The 21,713-nt window shown below is 39.2% G+C and overlaps 1 protein-coding gene across 1 annotated transcript in view; it reads left to right on the top strand.

Moving 5' to 3' along the window:
- Positions 1-20,491, top strand: part of LOC116043715 (sushi, von Willebrand factor type A, EGF and pentraxin domain-containing protein 1-like) — a 161,813-nt gene extending 141,322 nt beyond the window's left edge. Inside the window, exons 30-38 of the mRNA XM_036008549.1 lie at positions 14,058-14,157; positions 14,332-14,408; positions 14,489-14,665; positions 14,810-14,989; positions 16,788-16,887; positions 17,062-17,138; positions 17,219-17,395; positions 17,540-17,719; positions 20,295-20,491. Of these exons, the coding sequence (XP_035864442.1) occupies positions 14,058-14,157; positions 14,332-14,408; positions 14,489-14,665; positions 14,810-14,989; positions 16,788-16,887; positions 17,062-17,138; positions 17,219-17,395; positions 17,540-17,719; positions 20,295-20,383 (1,157 nt within the window). The 3' untranslated portion in view covers positions 20,384-20,491. The remainder of the gene's footprint in view (positions 1-14,057; positions 14,158-14,331; positions 14,409-14,488; positions 14,666-14,809; positions 14,990-16,787; positions 16,888-17,061; positions 17,139-17,218; positions 17,396-17,539; positions 17,720-20,294) is intronic.
- Positions 20,492-21,713: the final 1,222 nt, after the last annotated feature.

Below are 21,713 nucleotides of genomic sequence, written 5' to 3'. Positions count from 1 at the left end.
CTCCCTCCCCTCTGCCTCCGTCAGAACTAATAATATAAATTCTGAATACTTTAGTCTCCAGCGTGGTACCAGATAGGGCTGCCCCCTATCTCCTTTACTTTTCACAATCACCATTGAGCCCCTTTCTATAGCTTTACGTTCCAATCCACAAATCTCTGGAATCTTAAGTGGTGAGGCTGAACAAAAGGTAGCACTGTACGCAGATGATCTACTCCTTTTTCTCTCCAACCTCAGTTTATCACTGCCAGATGTACTTTCCACACTGGAGGCCTTTGGGGTAATTTCAGGCTACAAAGTCAACTATGACAAAAGCGAGCTATTCCCTTTGAATGCAGCTGGGCACAACTTCCCATCACAAAAAGTGCCATTTAAAGTCGATTCTAATAAATTCACATACGTAGGTATTCAAATTACAGATACCTTTGAAAACCTCTTTAGAGCAAACTTTGAACCTTTGCTTACTAGAACCAAACAAGATCTAAAGCACTGGTCCCTACTTCCCCTATCTGTAGCTGGATGTGTTAACTCTATTAAAATGAATATTTTACCAAAATTCTTACTTCTTTCAATGTCTACCAGTCTACTTAACAAAAGCATTCTTCCGTAAACTAGATAGTTTGATATCAGAGTTCCTATGGCAGAGACGGCGTCCAAGACTTCGCAAAGCTTACTTAGAAAGACCAAAGTGTCTTGGTGGTCTTGCTCTACCCAACTTCCAATACTACTATTGGGCTACTAATCTGTGTGTGATGCACTACTGGCTGCAAGCCACCGATCCAGAACACACTGCTGCCTGGCTTAGTATTTAAGCGGCTGTCTGTAAACCATCCTCTCTTCCGGCACTTATACTCTCCAGGAAACTCTCCTCCTGTACGATACACAAAGAACATAGTGGTTAGGACTACTCTCAAAATCTGGAGGCAATTCAAACTTCATTTTGCCATTCTTCCTTCCTTGCTTCATGCCCCTGTTAAACAAAACCATTAATTCCCCCCATCGTTGATGGGCAAGGCCTTCTCTGCATGGGTGCAAGCAGGTATCACTTCTTTCAGTAATTTGTACATAGAAGGAACTTTTGCCTCGTTTCAGCAGCTGACAGCAACATTTTCCTTGGAAAAAAAAAGTATTTTTTTCCAATATTTACAGAGCCGTAGCTTTGTTCAAGCTGAAATTCCTAATTTCCCCTCAAAACCACAAGATATACAACAAGACATACGTATTTCTAGAACCAGTTTTTAGAGAGAAGGGTGTCATTTTGTACATGTATGGTAGAATCTTTTCTGAATACAATCATTCCTTGTCTTCCATTAAGACACTCTCAATTCTCCATCGCACTCACTGGAGTAAAGAGAAGCTCTCTAGGATTTACCCTCACATAAACCCCCTCTGTGATTGATGCCAGCAGGCTCCAGCCTCCTTAATTCATATGTTTTTAACTTGCCCAACTCTCCATAATATTTTGACTGAAATATTCAATACCCTATCTACTAAATGTGGCCTCTGACCCTATCCCAGTAACTATCCTGTTTGGGGTGCTGCACTCTACCCTGGTGGTGCCTAAATTCAAGGCTGACTTTATAGCATTTGCCACCCTATTGGCTAGGAGATTGATCTTACTCAGATGAAATCAGAATCAGAAAAGGCTTTATTGCCAAGTACGTTGCACATACAAGGAATTTGTCATGGTGTTGTTGGAGCATGTCACACATTCAAATATAAGAAGGATAAAAAGAATATAAACAATATAAGTATAAACATATACACACAGTATGTATTAATAACGATAAAATACATTTAAATAAATAGTAAAATAAGTTAAACAGTAGTAAAAAGGAATGCTACAGCAGAGTAGGTACAGTGGCATGAGGAGCCAGAGGAGTGGTTTAGAGAGAGTCAGGGTGGTTTCCGGGCCTTGTTTAGAAGGCTAGTGGCGGAGGGGAAAAAACTGTTTATGTGGCGTGAGGTTTTGGTCCTGATGGACCTCAGCCTCCTGCCAGAGGGGAGTGGCTCAAAGAGCTTGTGTCCGGGGTGGGAGGGGTCAGCCACAATCTTTCCAGCACGCTTCAGAGTCCTGGTGGCGTATAGGTCCTGGAGCGGCAGCAGATTGCAGCCAATCACCTTCTCAGCTGACCGAATGACACGCTGAAGCTTGCCCTTGTTCTTGGCAGTGGCAGCAGCGTATCAGATGGTGATGGAGGATGTGAGGATGGACTCAATGATGGCTGTGTAGAAGTGCACCATCATTGTCTTTGGCAGGTTGAATTTCTTCAGCTGCCGCAGGAAGTACATCCTCTGTTGTGCTCTCTTCACGAGGGAGCTGATGTTCAGCTCCCACTTGAGGTCCTGGGAGATGGTAGTTCCCAGGAAGGGGAAAGACTCCACAGTGTCAATTGTGGAACCACAGAGGGTTGATGGGGGCAGGTGGGGCTGGGTTCTTCCTGAAGTCCACAACCATCTCCACTGTCTTTAGAGCGTTGAGCTCTAGGTTGTTTTGGTTGCACCAGGTCACCAGGTGGTCAGCCTCCGACCTGTAAGCGGACTCGTCTCCATCAGAGATGAGTCCGATGAAGGAGGTGTCGTCCGCAAACTTCAGAAGCTTGACGGACTGGTGACTGGAGGTGCAGCTGTTGGTGTACAGGGAGAAGAGCAGAGGCGAAAGAACGCAGCCCTGGGGGGATCCGGTGCTGATGGTCTGTGAGTGGGAGATGTGTTTCCCCAGCTTCACATGCTGCTTCCTGTCAGACAGGAAGTCAGTAATCCACCTGCAGGTGGAGTCAGGCACGCCAAGCTGGGAGAGCTTCTCCTGAAGCAGAGCCGGGATGATGGTGTTGAAGGCAGAGCTGAACTCCACAAACAGGATCCTGGCGTAGGTTCCTGCTGTGAGTCCAGGTGCCGGGGGATGTAGTGGAGGGCAAAATTGACTGCATCATCTACAGACCTATTGGCTCTATAGGCAAACTGCAGGGGGTCCAGGAGGGGGTCGGTGATGGCTTTGAGGTGTGAAAGCACAAGGCGCTCAAAGGACTTCATAACCACAGAGGTCAGGGCGACGGGTCTGAAGTCATTAAGTCCTGTGGCCCTTGGCTTCTTGGGGACAGGGATTATGGTTGAGGTCTTGAAGCAGGCTGGCACGTGACATGTCTCCAGTGAGGTGTTAAAAATGTCTGTGAACACTGGAGACAGCTGATCAGCGCAGTGCTTCAAGCTGGATGGGGAGACAGCATCCGGTCCAGCAGCTTTCCTGGGATTCTGTCTCCTAAAGAGTCTGTTGTTGAAAATCCTCCACTCCTCCCACAGTTTATCAATGGCTGAGAGATATTTTGTCCTACTCCAAGCTAGAGAAGATGAGGGCTACATTGCAAGGTTCCACCACTAAATTCTACAAGATATGGAATCCTTTTCTTGAACATCTGAAATCAATTCAGTTCCCCTCTGCCAATCTGTAATCTGTATCGTACACTTCTAGATGTGTGTAGTTTATGTGTGCTATAAGTAAGTGGAAATAACATTTAATGTACACTTCCTGCAGGATTGTGTCATTCACAAAGGCCTCTTTTTGTTTTGTATTTTGTGTTTTCTCTTTTCATGTGTGAGTCTTTAATTGTAATCTCTACTGTGTCAATAAGTGTGTGTGTGTGCGTATGTAAATGTATTCAAGTCCGAAAATTTGACCCAGAATTTAAACAATGAGTTTCAATGAGTTATGCTTTTTGGGTCTTATGATTCTAATGTTGTCATTTGTAAGACATTCTGTGCATTGATATCATCATTGTATACTATTAGTTTGAAAAGAAAACCAATAACCAAAAAAAACCAAAAAATAATTTACAAAAAAAAAAAGTCATTATAAGTACTTATGTCGAAGAAAGTCATAGTATAGTATGTCGAAAAAAGTCATACTGTAGTATGTTCAAAAAAGTCATAGTATAGTATGTTCAAAAAAGTCATAGTATAGTATGTTCAAAAAAGTCATACTGTAGTATGTTCAAAAAAGTCATAGTATAGTATGTTCAAAAAAGTCATAGTATAGCATGTGGAAAAAAGTCATGGTATAGTATGTTGAAGAAAGTCCCAAAAACGTCATAGTAAAGTATGTTGAAAAAAGTCTAAGTAAAGTATGTCGAAGAAAGTCAACAAAAGTCATAGCATAGTATGTTGAAAAAAGTCATGTAAAGTCACTGTATAGTATGCCGAAAAAAGTCTTAGTATAGTATGTCGAAGAAAGCCACAAAACGTTTTAGTATATAAGTCGAAAAAAGTCATAGTATAGTATGTTGAAGAAAGTCAGAAAACATCATAGTATAGTAAAGTACAGTATGTCGAAGAAAGTCACAAAAACGTCATAGTATATAGTATGTATAATATAGTATGTCGAAAAAGTCACAAAAAATCATAGTATAGTATGTCCAAAAAAGTCCCAAAAAATCATTGTATAGTACGTCAAAAAAGTCATAGTATAGTATATCGAAAAAAGTCATAGTATAGTATGTCGAAAAAAGCCACAAAATGTCATAGTATATAAATCGAAAAAAGTCACAGTATAGTATATCCAAAAAAGTCTTATTATAGTATGTTGAAAAAAGTCATAAAAAAGTCATAGTATAGTATATCGAAAAAAGTCATAGTATAGCCTAATTTCCAGTAGAGAAATTACCGTATAGTCAGGAGAATCTCGCAGGCAATCGGGGGGACGTGGAGGCATACAGTCAAAGGAGAAGCCCATAGAGAGTCCATGAAAGCATATTTTAGCAACGTTTTGCTCCTGCTCCTACGCTCATGGACAGCTCCTACTCACGCTCTCCGTCTCTGCAAGATGCGGAATGATTTAGATTTCTTTTGGCACAGCTACCAGGAGACTTAGAAATTTCAGACACATGTCACGTCACATCTTTGTCGTCAAGCTCAGTTTGAGGCTGCGCAGTACGCTCAGCCATCACCGGAAAAGTGCTTCTAATTGACTTCACTGGTCTCCGTCGAAATCTATCAGGTCAGGTCAGGTTACTTTATTGGTACCCATAGGTAAACTAGGTTTACAGTCTAAGAGGCAGGACATCCTTAAAACGTTGTAGACCATAACATAACATGCAACACACTAAACATTAAAACATAAAACAGACAGTAGAACATGGATAAAAAAGAATAAAAAACAGTACATGACCAAAGTCATGGCTTCGCTGTGTCATGGCGTCGCTGTGTCCATTTCTGTTACTGTCTATGTGTACGCCACCATGGTGACTGACACAGCAGAGTAAAGTCAGCCATAGTTAACGGTTACACTTCCTTGAAAGGTTTTCAAAATACACCTCCAACTTGTTTAACGTACAAAGAGACAATAAAGGAAACAGTATATTTAGGGAGCGGTCTGTGTTAAATGAATATCCTCCATTCTGTTGTGTTTTTTGCCCCAAAATTTAATTTTCTCTGCATGTATCAATAAAGTAGGCTACTATAGCATATAGCATACAAAACGTAATATGATGGTCTTTTAAATAGATTACACAAAACACTGGCTATTTTGAAAATTATGAAAGCTAACAGATGAATGTGCATTACATCAAAAAAGTTGAATAAAACCCAAGGACGAATGCTAATTATAGCCTACAGAAGACTACCTGACATTCAATGAACTGTAGGCTATGTCTACCATGCAACACAACGTAACATAATAATTTGATATCTGTTTTTGTTTATTCCTATATATAATCCGGTGAATATTTTTGATTTGAGTACTTACAGGTTATTATGTTTACTTACAATTATCTACCTACTGTATATGTTCTTCAATTTTCTTTTTTCTTATTTTGAAGGCAAAATCATTTAATTTCTGGTCTAACAGTTGTTAACTGTGTTTCACTTGACGGAGATTTGTCCATGGATTTGTCACAAGGGGCGGCTCATGGGCGAGTCCATCAAAGAGGTAAATAACTTTAAAAAAGAAAACTCCTTGCGCATGCGCATGTTGGATCGTGCAGGCAGCACAGATCGCGTACCCACAGTATAGGTAGCCTACTTTTCTTAAATATATTCATTTCATGCTACTTTGTACTTCTATTTTATAGGTGACGTGATCCATGTTTTTTCCTGTCATTATTCAATTTCCATGGTTAGGGAGCGGCTACAGCTGGACCCTTCTCTGATTTTCAGCTCAGGAAAAGATATGAGTCACTGATTACCGATATGGCCACGCCTGTTTCCGACAAGAAGCTGCTGCCAAAGCCCGTCTACGGAAAGCTGTTCCACTCCCTATTAAGCTGCCAAAGAATTTCTAATAAGGGAAGAAGTTCCACTCTCTCGTTACTTCCGGCTTCTGAACTGGTTGCAATTCCACCAGAGTTCCAAATAGGGGGCGCTCACAGGCCAGTGCAGAATGAATGGGACTCTATGGAGCTATACCCCTCAAAATCCACTTTTCTCAGGATATAATTTTTTGTCTAGTAATTTGAATGTTGCATTTGAAAGGGGAGGCTAAGAAAATACACACTGCTGGGTGTTAGATTTTTTTAAAGTGGCTTTTTTGTTCTAAAAAGCCTTTTAAAATGTCAATGACGTCATACACATATATGGCCAGAGATTCTGCTTTACGGCAAGCTCTGAGTCGCTTCCTTTTTTCTCTCGAGGCATCGACAACACAGCTGACAGGTTAGACTCTCCCTGTTAATACTACACAGCTGACAGGTTAGGCTCTCCCTGTCAATACACGTGCTAGAAAGAGGTTTGCTAATGTTTTAAAGACCACGCCGAAATATTCACTCTGGCATTCTGGTTCTGCTTCGGATGCCGTCAAGCGGGATCTCCGATCGTAATCAGTCCTTCACTGACCAATCAGCATTCATTAGCAGAATGCTAGCGTGTTATGGGCAACAACGACTCAACCTGTAACAAATCGAAAGGGCATAAGTACTCGTTCATTCAACTTTCGACCTATAATCCATGTTGAACTTGCAAAAACTACAATCAAATCTGAGATTTCTCATCGACAATCAGGCAAAAGAGACAAATTTAGCCGTCTAGCTCCATAGGGTCCCATTCATTTTGCACTGGACCGTGATCACCCCCCAGTGGAACTCTGGTGGCACTGCAACCAAAGTAGGTACAATGGGGCTTAATAGGGAGTGGAACGGCTTTCCGTAGACGGGCTTTGCTGCTGCCAAAGAATTTCTAATAAGGGAAGTTTTTTTTTTTTTTAAATCTTTATTGTACAATAGTTATACAAACAATTAAGGCACAATGTGTGTTTGTACATTTGTCAAAAACGTGTTTACAGCTTTGTGGTAGAGACAATATATACAACAAAACATAACAAATAAAGAAAATAAGATACTAGGGGTCTTTTTAGTCCAGTAGGGAATGTAAGTCCAACAAATAAAAGAGTCTCTTGGCGTTTTCCTTTATGTATTGTAGAGATGTAGCAAAAAGCTTAAGCTCATTCTTCCAACCGTTGATGTGGGGTTTGACCTTTAAATACTTGCACCTATGAATAAAATGTATACAATGCTCAATCAAGTTATTTATCAAACATTCTAGATTCTTATCCTTTAAAAAAATTCCAGCTTTAATTGACATTTCGTTTAATGGGTGTAGCAGTATACCTTTAGATCGAAGCCAGCATTGAAAAGACAGCCACAAGTCATTAATAAAAAAAATTCACAGTGAAAGAAAATACGTTCAACCGTCTCAATATCGCTCTCACAGAAAACACAGGAGTTACTTTCCCAATTAAATTTTACATGTAGGAAGTGATTCAATGGATAAATATCATTTCATATTTTAAATGTCACTTCTTTGGCTTTTGGTGGAAGAGGATACGATAAGGATTGTTTCCTAATCTTTCGTGCCTCTTCACCACTATAGTGTCGGAGAATATATTTTCTTTTCAGTTGAAAGGGATAATATTTTATACATAGTACATTCCTTACAAACTTGTTAGTGAACTGTTTACTGTTCAAACTGACTAATAAGGGAAGAAGTTCCACTCTCTCGTTACTTCCGGCTTCTGAACTGGTTGCAGTTCCACTCTGTTTCCCTATAGGGGGCGCTCACAGGCGAGTACAGAATGAATGGGACACTATGGAGCTATACCCCTCAAAATACACTTTTCTCAGGATATACTTTTTTGACTAGTAATTTGAATGTTGCATTTGAAAGGGGAGGTTAAGAAAATACACACTGCTGGGTGTTAGATTTTTTTAAAGTGGCTTTTTTGTTCTAAAAAGCCTTTTAAAATGTCAATGACGTCATACACACCATACGGCCGGAGATACTGCTTTACGGCAAGCTCTGAGTCGCTTCCTTTTTTTTCTCTCGAGGCATCGACAACACAGCTGACAGGTTAGGCTCTCCCTGTTAATACACGTGCTAGAAAGAGGTTTGCTAATCTTTTAAAGACCACGCCGAAATATTCACTCTGACATTCTGGTTCCGCTTCGGATGCCGTCAAGCGGGATCTCTGGTCGTAATCAGTCCTTCACTGACCAATCAGCATGCATTAGCAGAATGCTAGCGTGTTATGGGCAACAACGACTCAACCTGTAAGAAATCGAAAGGACATAAGTAGTCGTTCATTCAACTTTCGACCATGTTGAACTTATAAAAACTACAATCAAATCTGAGATTTATCAACGACAATCAGGCGGAAGAGACACATTTAGCCGTCTAGCTCCATAGAGTCCCATTCATTTTGCACTCGCCTGCGATAACCCCCAGTGGAACTCTGGTGGAACTGCAACCAATTTCGGTACAATGGGGCTGTGAATGGGAGTGAACAGCATAGATATAGAACAATATCTATGGTGAACAGGCTCTCCGTAGACGGGCTTTGCTGCTGCCGTCAAGACCAGCCCACATTCACCATTGTGGATTAGCAGCAGCCAGTGACTCTTCGCATTTAGTTGGGTAAGTCAAAACACTGTTCCCATGCTTGAACAAACTAACGATTACACTGCAAAAACAAACCGAAAACAGAACGGCGTTACCATTTGAACATGACTAAAACAATATATTATTAACGTTTGTTGATGTTACGTTAGCTAGCTAACTGAGCTAATAGCTAGTAGTTAGCTAAACCCAACCCATCCTGGGTTGACAGGAACTGTTGCGATTCATGGATTTTATACAGAGGTGGAAAAAGTACTAAAATATTGTACTCAAGTAAAAGTACCAATACTTTGATGAAATATTACTCAAGTACAAGTGAAATTACCTAACTGAAAAATTACTCAAGTAAAAGTAATAAGTAGTTCATTTAAAATCTACTTTAAGTAAAAGTTACTTAGTTACATTTAAAAAAAAAACAACTGTAAAACGGGTCGCTTCCATGTAGTGAAAATAGGACATGGGGTTAGAAATCCCAAACTATTTTTTTTTCATGTATACACATGTAATAACAACATAACACATGTCACACATGCCATTTAAGACCCTTAGAAAGGTATAATGTGCTATTTTAGTTCAGACCATCCCATAAAACGTTTTCAAACAATAAATTGAAAGTTAAAGTACCATACATTGTTAGTTCTGAGGGCCATCCTTCTTTTCTTCACAAACATAAACAACAGTTATAATGCAAATCAAGGCCAAATCACGTGTTTTGACTCCATAAACGGGTTAGACTCTAATGGTCACAGCCCAGACTAGCAGCTAGCTTCTACACACCTAAGTAGCCCGTATGAGCTAATTAGATGTATGTGAATTAATTTAGCCAGTGTCCTACATACGTTGTGCTATGGGTTGCTAGTGCTAGACACAAATTGTTTTGCTAATTGGCAATTTCCTATTAGTCATGAAAACTTAGGTTGAAGTACCAATGCACAAATACTCACAAAAACATGCTTCCGCAGATTAGATGTGGAGTTATTGAAGGCACATCTGGCGTTGCATGATGATACTATTGAATTGAATTGAAATGAAAAACAGTCTTTCAAATGTGGCCAAGGATTTTTGTCGTTTTGGGTAGCAGAATTCATTGTTTCAGCTAGCATTTCTACTGAAACAGTCTCTGAACCGTTGTCGCTCACCTGATCCACCTCCATCTCCTTCTCAATCTCCTACAGAGAGACTTGGCAACATTCGTCACTGTAGTGGTTCCGGGCGCAATTTTTTTTTTTCTTCCTTTCGGTTTTTTACTCAGTAACGGATGGGATTTGTAATGTAGCAAAATACTAGCCTAGAATTCTATACGCACCCTAGCGGCAGCAAATGTAATTTGCAGCCAGGGTCAGTCTAGCAACTCTCCGTTGGCTTGCGAGCTGGAAAAACCAAACTCTGGTCAGGCCAATCACATCGTGTATAGAGTCGGTGGGCGGGCTTAACATAATGACGGCAGAGTTGCGGCGCTTCCGCGTGAATTCCCTGCTACTTGAAAACAAAGACGATGGCTGCTGCTGCTGGCGAACAGCGGTCTTTGGAATTGGCTTTGGCCGCGACTCTGGAAGACTTGGAGTTAAGCTTTTCTTTGAGAAAAGAACAAAGAACGGCACTGAAGTCATTCTTAAAGAAGGAAGATGTGTTTGGAGTTTTGCCGACCAGATACGGCAAAAGTTTAATCTATCAACTAGCGTTGCTCTGGTTGGCTATGAGTGCAGAGGGAATTTGAAAGACAACCGTTTATCCCGCCCCTCGGATTGAGCCCTGCCAATGGTGAGTTCCCAGACCCAACATCTTGATGTGGGTCTGGCTTGTCAGGCTAGCGAAATACAATACTTCACTCAAAACATAATCAAGTCCATTTTAAATTACCAGTTTTTAAAACTACTTGAAAAATACAAAATACACAACAAAAGTACTCAATACAGTAACATGAGTAAATGTATTTAGTTACTTTCCACCTCTGATTTTTATAATGTACTGAGAATGAGCTAAATTAAACACTCGGCTGAACACAATTTAACGCATTTCCCCACCCTGAGTATCTACCAGTATTGTCTATTAATATATAGATATAGGAATGGAAGTTACGTTAGTTTAACCATGACGCGTTACCGCCCACAGTCTGTTTTAATGAAGGAAGACGGAGGCAGCAATACGCCACGAAGCGTTAGTAGTTTTACGGGCAGACATGTTACTGCTATTGGCATACAGTGTTTCCCACAGACTATATTGTGGCGGTGCGCCGCACAATCAACACCTGCCACTACACATTGCGTTTCGTTATACTTTTTTTTTTTTTAACACTATTTAAAACACGCCAGCATTCGTTCAGCTGCATTTCCTTTCCCTGCTCTCCTCCGCCTCTCTCTAAACAAACAAGCTATTGCGCCTGCTTTAGAAAGTTAACTAGTCGCAAGTTTGCGGTAAAATGCAGTTGGCTTGTTGAGGTCAAAACACTATATGTAGCAGCTGTGAATCAAATAAAGTTATTATAAATAATGTTATGTCATTTTTTTACTCTTACACTGAACGTTTGCTGCTTCAATCCAGATGAGTATTGAAAAGTATTTTCCGCAACTGAAAAAGGCACGTGTTGAGGATAAGGACCAGCCTGAACCGGAGGTATCAGTCTGAAACAGAGCTGAACAGTCCGACCAGTGTAATTATTAATTTTTTACAATATTTTCAGGCTTCAACCAGTGCTGCTCAAGCAGAAAGACACACTGGGAGAGAAAGAGATAGATTCGTTAGGCATGGAAGAAAGAGTAGGAGAGGAGGACAGCATCCAACAGCGTGTCCTCCTCAGTTTTTGATACCGCCCCGTCTGGCACGGGCCGACCGACCGACAACCCCCCCCCCCACCCCACCACAAATTGCTTTCTAATCTGTGGGAAACACTGGGCATATTTGTATTTCTCTTTGTAAAACATTTGCCGAATTTGCCAGGCGAACCTGTCGCTACAGACAAGATGTGGAATACCTCGGTAAGATTAGGTACATAAACAGTTCCACGCTAGTTATTTAATATTGATATACTTTGAATGGGGTTTGGCGTGTTGTTTTCTTAGGCAACTAAGGACAGGACTAACCATATTTTACTAACAAAAATCGAATTTGAACCAGTATATATACATTATTTGAGACTGAATATGTATCGTTATTTGTGGTTTAATGTGTTTCGCGGAGTCGGCTCTGCTTGAATGAAATCAGCGCGAGTATGAACCATATTAACTAAGATAAGACTCTGACTGTTTAGCTTACATTTGCGTTTCTCTTTGCCAGAAAGCTCCCAGACTTCAGTCAGACTTGGCAGAGTCCGTCATGTTTGTCACTTACTTCCTACTACTGAGCAGTCTTTGCCATGTCATTACAACTCAAGGTGAGTGGCAGAGCGGATAAGCTTGTGACATAGGCTATGTGTGATTATACACAAGCTGTTTACTTATCTTGTCCTCACTTCTAGTGTTCATCTTTCTCTTTCTGTATTTTTCGTTGTAGCTCAAAACTGCTCCAAACCTGTAGGAGGAGACAACATGGGTTTGAAGGGCGATGACATTCTTTTACAAACATTCCCAGAGGGGAAGAAAGTGACTTTTGCCTGTAATGTTGGCTATGTGACTGCAGGAGGGTCTCCGTCCATTACTTGTACTGCTGGCAACTGGACTACTCTGATGCTGAAATGCGAGAGTGAATAATGACACTTAATTTTTACATTCAAATTTGTAAAAGCAGCAATAATGTGGCAATATTCTCTGGTCTTTGACCAACCGGGAAATGACATCTTATCAACATATAAATGCTGGATGAATAGATGAGTGACTGATAATATCTAGTAACCATCAATGTTATTATAGTTTTGCATTTTTCATTAGTTTTTATTTTTATTTCATTTTGACTTTTTGTTTTCAAATTCAGTTTAGTTTTAACAGTTTTTAAAGCGGGTTTGCTAGTTTAGTTTTTATTTTTTGAAAATGCTTAGTTTTAGTTTAGTTTTTATTAGTTTTAGTCTTTTTTTTTGTCAAAAAGGTCAGAAAAAGTATTGTGTAATAATAACTCAACAAAAACATCATACAATTTTAGAAATATGTATTCACAATGTATTCAACAATAACACCAGTACATACAATGTAGCCTAGATGGTCATAAATATGTAAACAGTCTACACAAGACGCTGCAGTAAGTGCAAAATGTGTAAGTGACGTGTTCCAGGAAAAAACCTAAATAGCCAACAGACTAAAGAAGACCTACATGAACAGGTGTTTTGAACTTTGGTTCGGGTAAAGTGGCGAACTTTTTGAAGTCAATCGACTCACACAGTTGTGTAGACATCCCAGTATCAATACACATATTAACCCATGCTTCCTCCCGCTTTTGATGTTCCTGCATATTTACCAACCAGCAGCTATCGGGTCGCTGGTGAAAGCCCTCCTGTAGTGTTCTCTGTCCTGCTGTTGTCTCTGTCATGCTGCCTGGCCCTGTACCCATACATCCATGCCTGTAACGTTACCTGGGTTAGCTTCTGTTTCGGGGAAAAGGGGGCTTTGCGTTCTCCTTTACCTTGTTAAGCTAGGTTAGCCTCCTAGCTTGTGTGTGCTTCTCAAATGTACTTTCAATTTCGTGGGATTTTTCCCTGTAATAAATTGTCCACATATTTTACCACCTTACACTGCAAGGCACTTGCTTTTATCTGACACAGTCATAATCAATTAGGTCTCTGCCGCTTTCTTCCGACTTTCGGTACCGCCATGATGCCAGGCGAGGGGCATGGTCTATGTTGTGTTCAATTTGACGTGGAATGTCGGAATTTCTGGGTTCCCAGTCTGAAACTATACATGTCTGCGGGAAATGTCATGGTCGGAAAGATAAACCGTTATTTGCTCTATGAAAGACAGCGACAAAGACGAAACCTATGGACATTTACTTGATTATTTTATTTTAGTTAGTTTTGCAAAGAGACATTACAATTTTAGTTTAGTTATCGTTTTATTGTAATGCCTCGTTTTTATTTTTATTTCAGTTAACGACAATGTTCTTCCCACCTAGTTTTCGTTATTTCGTTCGTTTTCGTTAACGATTATAATCTTGGTAACCATTCTGTTGAATCATGTCGATATCCAGTCATTTTAACTCATTTAGACCGGATGCCACATATGCATGTGATTAAATCCTTATGAAGGTTATCTTTTTTTCAGGGAATAACTGTGGCTCTGCTGGAGAAGTGGACAACGGAAATGTCGATTACCCTGAAGGGACACAGTTCGGTGGTAAACTAGTGGTCACTTGCAACACTGGGTTAGTAATAAACTGATAACTAGGACGGTTCATGTTAAGATAATTTGTTTTTAAAATGTAATTTACCTCTAAAATGTCAGCAACCATCATGTTTCCAAATCAACTACCAGTCAGTTTTATCATGTGAAATAAAGGGGCTTACACAGATTCTTCTTGACATTCTTCCCTAATTAGCTACAATATGGTCCCCAACAATGTTCAACTCTTTTGTGGAGCCCAAGGGTGGCTGGGCAGGTTGCCTACATGTGAAGGTTGGTCATCTCTGTGTGTTAATACAAGACACATGACTAAATGTATTTCCATTCTAATAGATGTCACTTTCATTTTGCAGTGGTGACTTGTGATCTGCCACCTGTGGTAGTGAATGGTGTTTTCAGTCCACTCAAAGAATCGTATGACTATGGAGAAGTTGTACAGTATAAATGTCAAAATGATTATACACTTAGTGGATCAAGTTCAATATCATGTTCAGAACATGGAACATTTGGTCCTGCTCCAGCATGTGTCCGTAAGTGTTTTTTAATTTTTTCCAACCTTTTCTCAACATTTTCCCAGTGTAAACTCAGCTGTGACTGATACTCTACCATACTTTGGAAAAAGTTATTTTGGACTATTGTATTCATTTTTATTTTAAAATGGTCTCTGCCTGCAGTGGTTCGATGTGAGGATCCTAAAATATACAATGCTCACCAGGTTGATGGTTCTCAACCCCCTCATGGATACAATTCTACGGTGACATACGAGTGCATATCTGGGTATGTTATGGAAGGAGGGCACACCCTGACATGTGGAATAGATGGTCAGTGGTCACCTGCACTTCCAACATGTCAAAGTAAGTCATTAATTGAAATTACTACTTGGTGTAAGTCTGTAAAGAAAAGTTAACCTGTTACGTTTGACCATGATGAAAACATGATTAGTATACTAATCCAGATGCCATCACATTTTTACATGTGATTAATCTCATAACATTGCATATACTTCTGTCAGTAGTTTCCCTTTTAGATCAAATTTGCATTTTTTGTGTGCTTTTGCTCTGTGGTTAAATAAAAAAAAAGAAAAGATTAAAAAGTCTGGTTTTTGCTTTTGCTCTCACTCAAATGCCCTTTTTTATTTATGTGAAGAAATTACTTGCCCTAAATGCCATATTTAAAGTTTCAGGATGAATCTATGAAATTCTTCAACCACGCAGCCTCTGTTTGCCAAATAGATTCCTCAAAGATTATATAAATATAACCTAAGATATGAAGGAGAAGGTTGGAAGTAGTAATTAGAGCCATGGATTTAATAATTTCAACAAGGCTGCAGTGTGTGTGAAATATTTTTCATAGTTGCAGATAATTTAGTTTCTGGTCAAAAAACACATTTAACTTTTCTTAATTGGCCAAGGTTTTAGAGAGTGAGTGGAGGCCTGGTCACTTAACAACACATTTCTATAAGTGTGTGTATAATCACTTATCTGTTTAAAAGGCTGTGTGTGAAATGCATGTTAATTAGTTTTGTTAACACTTTACTTGAAGGTATCTACATTAGAGTGACATGACACTGTCATGACAGTGTCATGACAGTGTCATGACACATGAACCCTAACCCTAACCATAACTGGTCATGACAAAAACCAAATGACACTTACAAAAGAAAGAAGCGTTATGTCAGTATTTACAGTTTTTTTTGTGATTGTTGCGGGCAAAAATCCTTGATTATATAGCACGTTTTCTTAAAAAATGCGATGGAATATGCAGGATATTTATGCAATTTTATGTGATGCGACTTGCAAAAACTGCGGTTTCATCATGGCTTCATCGCAGGGTTTGCAGCTTTTCGATGATGTTCACGTCGCGTAATTACGTCACTTCATAACGTCACTTCATAACGTCACTTCATAACGTCAATTCATAACGTCAATTCATAACGTCACTTCATAACGTCAATTCATAACGTCACTTCATAACGTCACTTCATAACGTCAATTCATAACGTCACTTCATAACGTCACTTCATAACGTCAATTCATAACGTCACTTCATAACGTCACTTCATAACGTCAATTCATAACGTCACTTCATAACGTCACTTCATAACGTCACTTCATAACGTCACTTCATAACGTTCCCATGGCAACAGGGGAAAATGGCTGATCTTGTGTGAAGTAAACGCAACATTTTTCAACTTTCTGCTAAGCCATGATGCCAGGCGAGGGGCATGGTCTATGTTGTGTTCAATTTGACGTGGAATGTCGGAATTTCTGGGTTCCCAGTCTGAAACTATACATGTCTGCGGGAAATGTCATGGTCGGAAAGATAAACCGTTATTTGCTCTATGAAAGACATCGACAAAGACGAAACCTATGGACATTTACTCGATTATTTTATTTTAGTTAGTTTTGCAAAGAGACATTACAATTTTAGTTTAGTTATCGTTTTATTGTAATGCCTCGTTTTTATTTTTATTTCAGTTAACGACAATGTTCTTCCCACCTAGTTTTCGTTATTTCATTCGTTTTCGTTAACGATTATAATCTTGGTAACCATTCTGTTGAATCATGTCGATATCCAGTCATTTTAACTCATTTAGACCGGATGCCACATATGCGTGTGATTAAATCCTTATGAAGGTTATCTTTTTTTCAGGGAGGAACTGTGGCTCTGCTGGAGAAGTGGACAACGGAAATGTCGATTACCCTGAAGGGACACAGTTCGGTGATAAACTAGTGGTCGCTTGCAACATTGGGTTAGTAATAAACTGATAACTAGGACGGTTCATGTTAAGATAATTCGTTTTTAAAATGTAATTTACCTCTAAAATGTCAGCAACCATCATGTTTCCAAATCAACTACCAGTCAGTTTTATCATGTGAAATAAAGGGGCTTACACAGATTCTTCTTGACATTCTTCCCTAATTAGCTACAATATGGTCCCCAACAATGTTCAACTCTTTTGTGGAGCCCAAGGGTGGCTGGGCAGGTTGCCTACATGTGAAGGTTGGTCATCTCTGTGTGTTAATACAAGACACATGACTAAATGTATTTCCATTCTAATAGATGTCACTTTCATTTTGCAGTGGTGACTTGTGATCTGCCACCTTTGGTAGTGAATGGTGGTTTCAGTCCACTCAAAGAATCGTATAACTATGGAGAAGTTGTACAGTATAAATGTCAAAATGATTATACACTTAGTGGATCAAGTTCAATATCATGTTCAGAACATGGAACATTTGGTCCTGCTCCAACATGTGTCCGTAAGTGTTTTTTAATTTTTTCCAACCTTTTCTCAACATTTTCCCAGTGTAAACTCAGCTGTGACTGATACTCTACCATACTTTGGAAAAAGTTATTTTGGACTATTGTATTCATTTTTATTTTAAAATGGTCTCTGCCTGCAGTGGTTCGATGTGAGGATCCTAAAATATACAATGCTCGCCAGGTTGATGGTTCTCAACCCCCTCATGGATACAATTCTACGGTGACATACGAGTGCATATCTGGGTATGTTATGGAAGGAGGGCGCACCCTGACATGTGGAATAGATAGTCAGTGGTCACCTGCACTTCCAACATGTCAAAGTAAGTCATTAATTGAAATTACTACTTGGTGTAAGTCTGTAAAGAAAAGTTAACCTGTTACGTTTGACCATGATGAAAACATGATTAGTATACTAATCCAGATGCCATCACATTTTTACATGTGATTAATCTCATAACATTGCATATACTTCTGTCAGTAGTTTCCCTTTTAGATCAAATTTGCATTTTTTGTGTGCTTTTGCTCTGTGGTTAAATAAAAAAAAAGAAAAGATTAAAAAGTCTGGTTTTTGCTTTTGCTCTCACTCAAATGCCCTTTTTTATTTATGTGAAGAAATTACTTGCCCTAAATGCCATATTTAAAGTTTCAGGATGAATCTATGAAATTCTTCAACCACGCAACCTCTGTTTGCCAAATAGATTCCTCAAAGATTATATAAATATAACCTAAGATATGAAGGAGAAGGTTGGAAGTAGTAATTAGAGCCATGGATTTAATAATTTCAACAAGGCTGCAGTGTGTGTGAAATATTTTTCATAGTTGCAGATAATTTTGTTTCTGGTCAAAAAACACATTTAACTTTTCTTAATTGGCCAAGGTTTTAGAGAGTGAGTGGAGGCCTGGTCACTTAACAACACATTTCTATAAGTGTGTGTATAATCACTTATTTCTTTAAAAGGCTGTGTGTGAAATGCATGTTAATTAGTTTTGTTAACACTTTACTTGAAGGTATCTACATAAGAGTGACATGAACCCTAACCCTAACCATAACTGGTCATGACAAAAACCAAATGACACGTTATGTCAGTATTTACAGTTTTTTTGTGATTGTTGCGGGCAAAAATCCTTGATTATATAGCACGTTTTCTTAAAAAATGCGATGGAATATGCGGGATATTTATGCAATTTTATGTGATGCGACTTGCAAAAACTGCGGTTTCATCATGGCTTCATCGCAGGGTTTGCAGCTTTTCGATGATGTTCACGTCGCGTAATTACGTCACTTCATAACGTCACTTCATAACGTCAATTCATAACGTCACTTCATAACGTCACTTCATAACATCACTTCATAACATCACTTCATGGCAACAGGGGAAAATGGCTGATCTCGTGTGAAGTAAACGCAACATTTTTCAACTTTCTGCTAAGATATATGTGACTTTTTTGCAACAAAAATGCGGGGATTATGAAATCATGCAAGCCCCCGCATATTTTGCGCGGAAATCGGCAATTTATGCGGCGAAAGTGCGGCGTATTTGAAAAAATGCGAGAACCAATTCCTACTTGGAATCGTTTCAAAAATTAGGATTCCAGTAGAATCGTTTCTTTATAGGAATCGTTTAGAGGATTTGGTTTCAAATCTGATCATCGCTTGCCAATTTAATATATGCAGGTTTTGGTTTCCGTAGCGGCCAGGCGCTTGTTGTGTTCCAGCCTTGGAGCACAGTAAGCAGCGCTCTAGTGTGGCTTTATTTTAAATTGAAAAAGCCCTGTAAATCTGCAACCCACCATTGAATCAAAATAAAACTTTCCTCTTATTTATGAAAATAGGCATGTGACCCATTTCAACTCCACCCCTCAAAGAATCAGAATTGATAAGAGCCGGAATCGAAAGGAAGAATCGCAATTGGAATAAGATTTTTTAAAATACGATTGCCCAACCCTACATATAGTTGTGATGAATGTTTTGCTCAGCCAGAAATTCATTCATTTACAATAAGAGAATAAGTTACAGATGCATCGTTGCATTTCAAGTGTTGCAGACAGTAACTTAGCCTACTTTGGATGTACCGTGAGTTAAACCGGATAACGTTATCACTGTCACTGTGTCACGAGTCAAAGCATTAAGAGTTTGTTGTAGCAACCAACAATAACTTAGATTAATATAGCGCATTTCATGAAACCCAAGGACGCTTTACACAACTACAGGGGGACAAGTGAAAAGAAAAATGTAAGCCAACACCGACTAAAATGAATAAAACGTCCGTGCTAAATGGAAGGGGGGGGGGCGTTTGCTACATACACACTGTAAAGTTATTTTATGAAGGAAATAGACATATTACATACCTGAAGGCCAATTCTGGGACGTTTTTGAATCCGTTACAATCCCGTAATTTTCTCCATCTGTTGAAAGCCCAACCGAGCTGTGACTCGGGTTTTCACACGTCGTCTGTTGATTCCCTTTTAGCTTTTAGTTCTTTGTTTAATTTCCTTCTTTTCTGTGATGGTCCTGCCCCAGTATCAGCCATAACTACACCAGATAACTTCTAAAATAACATTAAAATACAATTAGGCCTATATAAAGAAATCTTCTGCTACCCTTTACATTTACGCTTTTCCGGTGTGTTCTGCAGCGGCGTCTACCTGCCGTAAATCATTTTGTTACTTTGCGGGGAAAATCGGACCCGGGCAAGGGCATTATTAAAAACTATATAAAATTAGTGTTATTTTTCACTGTTAAGTCTCCTTTGCTGTTACAGGTCATTCATTCATTCAAAAATTACACTTTTAGAAACATGTTACTTATAGTCACTTTGAAGTTAATAAGTGTATCTTTGTGGTATTAGCATATCTCTGATGTCGGTAACATTGTCCTGATTTATGTTTTTGCAGGAATATCACCCCCACCTAAACCCACCACCACCATCACCACAACACATTCTCCCCCAAAGACACCAGGTAAAATCCATGTTAATGCTTAAGAAGCCATTAGCAGCCCTACAGTGTTGTCACCTGACAAAATGGTGCAATTATTTTGGGCCTTTTTGGGCTGATGGACACCAAAGGGCTAAAGTGTTTTACAGTATCAAAGCTAATTAATGTATCTTAGATCAAACTACTATCATTGTGTTTATGTCAACGAATTACAGTTGAGTGATCCTAGTGAAGTATACAAGGCTTTATTTGCTGCTGATATTGCTTGCTACAAAGTGAAGTAGTGTTTAGCGATATGTTCTGTAATGTACATCAGTTTGTAAGGTCACTCAAATTCATTCAAAAAAACGAACATTCCTGTCTGGTTATTTAATCCAAAAACAGTTTCCTAATTCATTTTCCAGAAATTGATACTATACCATGATATACTGTATATCAATATCATGATATCAAATTACACAAACCTGGTGGAAGATTATATCCATATTGCTCACTCCTGATTTGAAATAATTAAAGATTTTAGTTTTCCCAAAAAATCTGTCTGTTACACTTTTGTGTTTATACTTTTGTTTTTGTTAGTGCTGAGCAAAGTCAGTATTTGTCCATACATTCCATTTTGACCTCACAGGAAAGATAAGTGCAACTTATACTGTACACACTTAGAGTTGCAAAGTGTCGAACATTTTCCAGGGCAAGTTGAGCTCGAGAATGTTTGGAATTTTGGAAATCTTTCCTAATTTCAATATAGAAATCATACCTTTTTGACTAGTGAAGTTATTTGAGGGTAAATACACATCAAGAGCAATACTAGGTCTTATTGCATGTTTCAGTTAGAAGTATGCAAATTGAATTAAATTGTAACCATGCACTGCCTTGAGATTGTGCAAATTGTAGCCTCATTTTCCTATTTTTAGTGGAGATGAGTGGTACCCGGTGGGGTCTTCTGCTGGTGTAGCCCATCCACCTCAAGGTTGTGCGTGTTGTGGCTTCACAAATGCTTTGCTGCATACCTCGGTTGTAACGAGTGGTTATTTGAGTCAAAGTTGATCTTCAATCAGCTTGAATCACTCGGCCAATTCTCCTCTGACCTCTAGCATCAACAAGGCATTTTCGCCCACAGGACTGCTGCATACTGGATGTTTTTCCTTTTTCAGACCATTCTTTGTAAAACCCTAGAAATGGTTGTGCGTGAAAATCCCAGTAACTGAGCAGATTGCCCGTCTAGCACCAACAACCATGCCTTGCTCAAGGTTGCTTAGATCATCTTTATTTCCCATTCTGACATTCAGTTTGGAGTTCAGGAGATTGTCTTGACCAGGACCACACTCCTAAATGCATTGAAGCAGCTGCCATGTGATTGGTTGATTAGATAATTCC

Source organism: Sander lucioperca, chromosome 12 (assembly GCF_008315115.2).
Source record: "Sander lucioperca isolate FBNREF2018 chromosome 12, SLUC_FBN_1.2, whole genome shotgun sequence".
Lineage (NCBI taxonomy): Eukaryota > Metazoa > Chordata > Actinopteri > Perciformes > Percidae > Sander > Sander lucioperca.
The sequence above is the reverse complement of the archived record's forward strand: the minus strand, read 5'-3'. Positions and strand labels throughout refer to the sequence as shown.